The 4,689-nt window shown below is 46.0% G+C and overlaps 1 protein-coding gene across 1 annotated transcript; it reads right to left on the bottom strand.

The window, feature by feature from the left end:
* Positions 1-1,412: 1,412 nt before the first annotated feature.
* LOC119406480 (translation initiation factor IF-2-like) lies at positions 1,413-4,115 on the bottom strand. Its single transcript, XM_037673227.1, has 3 exons — positions 4,037-4,115; positions 3,598-3,833; positions 1,413-1,613 (listed from the first exon to the last, which is right to left on the bottom strand). The coding sequence occupies exons 1-3, from the start codon at positions 4,113-4,115 to the stop codon at positions 1,413-1,415; spliced, it is 516 nt and encodes a 171-aa protein (XP_037529155.1).
* Positions 4,116-4,689: the final 574 nt, after the last annotated feature.

Raw genomic sequence — 4,689 nt, 5'->3', positions numbered from 1 at the left:
TGAAGGGACCAGGAAAATATATTTCATTTAACAGGAGTTTCGTTTACTGAGACATGAAAAGGGGTGCAGAATTCAAGCACAAAACCAATCATGTTAGAGGCAGTTGTTCCATTTAAGCAGCAGTTTCATTTAAGAGATTTTCGTTTATTGAGAGTCTACTGTACTAAAATGTTGCAGTTGTGCCTTAATGAAATGGTGACATAAAGAACTGTTGTATGTTACAGATACTGGGGCTTCATACCATCAGTGGTAGATGCGCAAGTGTGCCAAGAAAAAAAAAGTGACAAAAATTCCTTCCTTCGTAAAATTTATGCTAGAAGGATCCGTTGATGGTTGGTACATGTGTTGAATATACTGAGTATGTACAGCGCAATGAAACGAAGGCAAGAGAAACACACAAACGACATAGACTGGCACTGACTTCCAACTGAATTATTGAGAAGCATGAAGCCCGCTTTTACGCATGTGCACATCTTATCAGCAACTGAAACGAGTCATGGGTGAGCATACATCTCTCTGTCACTTAGATACACGCTTGGCGTAATTACACACTTGATACCGGATTTCCTAATGTGGGCTGCCTCGAAGTGCATTTACACTTGTTGCAGTGATATGCAAGATGTCCGCCTGAATTGTTTTTTTACAAAAAAAGATACTCTTGTGCTCTGATGTTGAAACGGGGCCCGCCGGCCCAATGAACTCTTTTCCACAGCTGAGTGGCATCTTGTATAGCACGTGAGGCACACAGCCAGTGTAACGATGAGCATGCTTCTTCGTGCAGGATTTTTTCTATTCTTTGGTGAGCATAGGACAAATCTGACCTAACTTACAAGGCGCAGAAAACACCACTTTCACACCACATCGCAATCTTAAGAAGATCACCCAAAGGTATGACGTCAAAGTGGTGTTTTCTGCGCCTTGTAAGTTAGGTCAGATTTGCCCTATGCTCACCAAAGAATAGAAAAAATCCTGCACGAAGAAGCATGCTCATCGTTACACCGACTGTGTGCCTCACGTGCTATAAAAGATGCCACTCAGCTGTGGAAAAGAGTACATTGGGCCGGTGGGCCCCGTTTCAACATCAGAGCACAAGAGTATTTTTTTTTGTAAAAAAACAATTCAGGTGGACATCTTGCATATCACTGCAACAAGTGTAAATGCACTTCGAGGCAGCCCACATTAGGAAATCCGGCATCAAGTGTGTAATTACGCCAAGCGTGTATCTAAGTGACAGAGAGATGTATGCTCACCCATGACTCGTTTCAGTTGCTGATAAGATGTGCACATGCGTAAAAGCGGGCTTCATGTTTTTCAATAATTCAGTTGGAAGTCAGTGCCAGTCTATGTCGTTCGTGTGTTTCTCTTGCCTTCGTTTCATTGCGCTGTACATACTCAGTATATATCATTAAAATTTAGGCGCTAGGAGGCTGAGGTGGGCGAGTGACTAGTGCAGCCCCACCGGCCAGGGCCTCCAAAAGTTGCTGCAGCAGGCGCTGAGTACATTCGTTCGCCCTGCGCTCTTGGTCGAGGCGCTGCTGCTGAACGTGGCGCAGCCGGCCCACCTCTTCGGTCAGGCGGCAGAGCTGGTTTTCCAGCCGTTCTTGGCTGGCCATCTGGGCCTCGTGATGTTGGTTGAGAAAAAAATTCATGTATTTACAAGAAGATGGCACCAAGGCCTCATATTATAATTGAATTGTTCCTGAATAGTAGTATTTTCAGTGCATACTATTATTGACTTTGATTGCACCAAACAAACATGCATAACAATCGCTGTGACCATCTATGCTTGTTTGTTTCACAACATCAACACATTAGGCCCACAGATTGCTAGCATAAACATACGTGACGTGAACATGAATAAGCAAGTGCACCGCTTAGTGGTGGCACTCGTAATAACAAATGTTAGTGTTTTTTGTCCCAAAACCATGACATCACTATGGGAGATGCCTTAGTGGAGGACTCCGCAAACTTCAACCATCTGGGGTTCTTTAACATGCTCCTAAGTCTAGGTACATGGGCCTGTAGCATTTTCTTTCGCCTCCATCGAAAAAGCGGCCACCACGTCCGGCATTTGATCCCGTGACCTGCGGGTAAGCAGTGAAGCAACGTACCCACTAGACCTCCGTGGCGGGTGGTAGCACTTGTAAACATAATGATTGACTTCCTCAGCGCCTCAATGTTTGGATGCAAGTACATTTTGTTATTGTGCAGAGCACTACGAAAACTAAGTGTACGCATGCAATGTCAATACATGGTGCCGCAGTTTAAGGTGCAGTCCAATTTCTCAAGTGCTCACATTTCAATGTAACAACAGAGTAGTGTTTTGACCAGCGAGTGAGTGACTACACACTGATGTGAAACAGCACTGCAGAACGGCACAATGACAAGAACACTATAATGGAATGATCTTCAACAGTCTATAGATCATGCGCACAACAGGTTCACCTAACACGTACGACATTCCCAAATATGGCAGTAGTGTGCGCTTTACATATGCACCAAAATATTTTCCCAAGTTCAAGCAATAAGGAAACTTAATCCATTTAACATCACGTTCAGGCATCTGTAGGTGCTGCCTTCTTTCCATAAAGATGGGTAAGAATGCTATTTGCCCTTCTTTTCTTGAACTGCTTGTGTAGCCTCATTTAGGCAAGTAAGGGCCTAAGCAATACCACTAATTGCATCATGCGAAGGTGTACAAGAAGTAATAAAACCATTAGAGGAGTACTGTACCACTTTTCAAGTAATAACTGATTGACCTCAGCACTGATGTTTATTGTCTTGCGCGTCAAGTAGTGATCTGTCGCACGCTTTAAGCGCTTTCTCCCTCGTCTCATACCGATGAGTGTTAGAAATTAACAGGGAGGGATGGCACAAGGGCAGAAGCTACGTCATCGTGCGTCATGACCTTGAATGCACGTCAAGAAACGTGCCTGCACTGCGATTCCAATGCTGCAACGCCGGCACATGGTGGCATACTGCACCAAGAAGCGCATCTGATTGAAACACCGCTCTATTCAAGTCAGCTACTGGCCAATGGAAATGTCATATCTTCTATGTTGAATAACAAGCACCCGCCACTGAACATAGTGAGTACCTGCCTCTGGACGAAAAAAGGGCGCCCGAAAAAAATGGCAACAGCGTGATTCGCTAGCAACCTCAGCGTGCCTCATACAACTACAAAATGTGGCTGATGTGTTCACAGTAGTGAATGTTTGTAGAATGCCTTGTTTCACCATGCCCGAGACGTGATTCATGACCTCTTTAAATGTAGGTTTTGAGGTCGTTTACCAATTTATACATTCTATACTACAATTTCACCTACACCACTTACACGTGCAAACAGGTAGAGTCGCCACGGAGAAATTATTAGCACAAGTGACTACACACCTGAGCAACAAAATTGCAAACACCAATGGAAATGTCGGTGTTACCATGGGCCAATTTTAGCTGGCCACTCGTGCTTTAACAGGCAAGCCGTGCCTGCTGCTTTCTCCGTGTCATGCTGGCGAACAAGGTGAGCAGCATTGATGCGATATTGGCAACTTGTGCTACTCTTGTTATGCCGTCAATGTGCATGGCTGTAGTTATACGTACACGCCGGTTTTGCTCCAACATCTTGTGGTGGAACTTGCGGTCTGCCAGGGCCCTCGCATCAGCACACTGGCCCTGCCGCACGTACTCAGCCGTAGCCCGGCACACAGCTTCCTCCAGCTGCCTGGGCTGTCCTCGGCGGGGTTGAGGCTGTGGTCCGGGCTGCGGCTGCGAAGGTCCGGGCTGCGGCTGCGAAGGTCCGGGCTGCGGCACTTGTGGCTGGAGGGGTACTGGTTGCACTGGTGTGTGTGAAACAACAAGAAGAAATATTACTCATTTACTGTTACACCACTCTGAAAACATGCCACTTTACTATTCTAAAACTTCAACCTGGAAACCTCATTTTCACGTACACATAATTACGACTACATGCTTCCCTGTCATGAAAGCATGAATATCTAGAACATAAGTTCTCACAGCACAAACACATAGGTTGCCTTACGGTCAACGTCGCTCGGCCCCCGTTGAACTGCACTAGTAGCTGCACGGGAGGTTCCCACCTCGACCTCAGTCTCCTGCATTTGAGCATAATACGTTGATGACATATGCTGCGTATCGGGTGTAACAAGCATCGTTTAAGCAAGCTAGTTTCGAATGTATAGCCGACCATCGCACAAGCTTCATGCATAAAAATGACAACAATGATCATCTTCACAATCTCGCTAAAGGATTCATCTTTAAAGATCACGTAAGCACGTTAAAGTACCATGCTTGTGCTCTCATAACAAGTCACAGTATTCTGCATTTAAAAGTATGGACTGTGGCAATGGAACAAATTTCGGCAATCACAATGCCCACTTTTATCGCTATCTGACTGGCACGGACATGATTAGCGAGAGAAAAAGTACGCACCACGTCGGGAACGGGGTAATACTCGGGCGGGGTGGTGACGACTGCGCCGGTCCTCTGAAGGACGTCTAAGATGCGGCCGTCAACGCCGCCAACCCTGCCGCCACCCATGGCGCTGCAAAATAAAAAGAAAACACAACCACAACGTGAAACGACAATGAAGGCGCAAATTATTACAGAGCTCACTTTCTCTTACTTGTCGATCTCGCGAGCTCCTTGCGCGCGCCGTAGACCATTTTGGCCCAG

The sequence above is a fragment of the Rhipicephalus sanguineus genome, chromosome 10 (assembly GCF_013339695.2).
Source record: "Rhipicephalus sanguineus isolate Rsan-2018 chromosome 10, BIME_Rsan_1.4, whole genome shotgun sequence".
Taxonomy (NCBI): domain Eukaryota; kingdom Metazoa; phylum Arthropoda; class Arachnida; order Ixodida; family Ixodidae; genus Rhipicephalus; species Rhipicephalus sanguineus.
This window is presented reverse-complemented; position numbering and strand designations above follow the sequence as displayed.

What these genes read in the sequence shown, in the direction of transcription:
- LOC119406480 (XM_037673227.1), bottom strand. Translation starts at nt 4,115, where the DNA reads ATGCAGGAGACTGAGGTCGAGGTGGGAACCTCCCGTGCAGCTACTAGT. An exon ending in GGGGCCGAGCGACGTTGACC is followed by an intron (nt 3,834 to 4,036) that starts GTAAGGCAACCT and finishes CACACACACCAG; the next exon opens with TGCAACCAGTACCCCTCCAG. An exon ending in TGTTGGAGCAAAACCGGCGT is followed by an intron (nt 1,614 to 3,597) that starts GTACGTATAACT and finishes CACGAGGCCCAG; the next exon opens with ATGGCCAGCCAAGAACGGCT.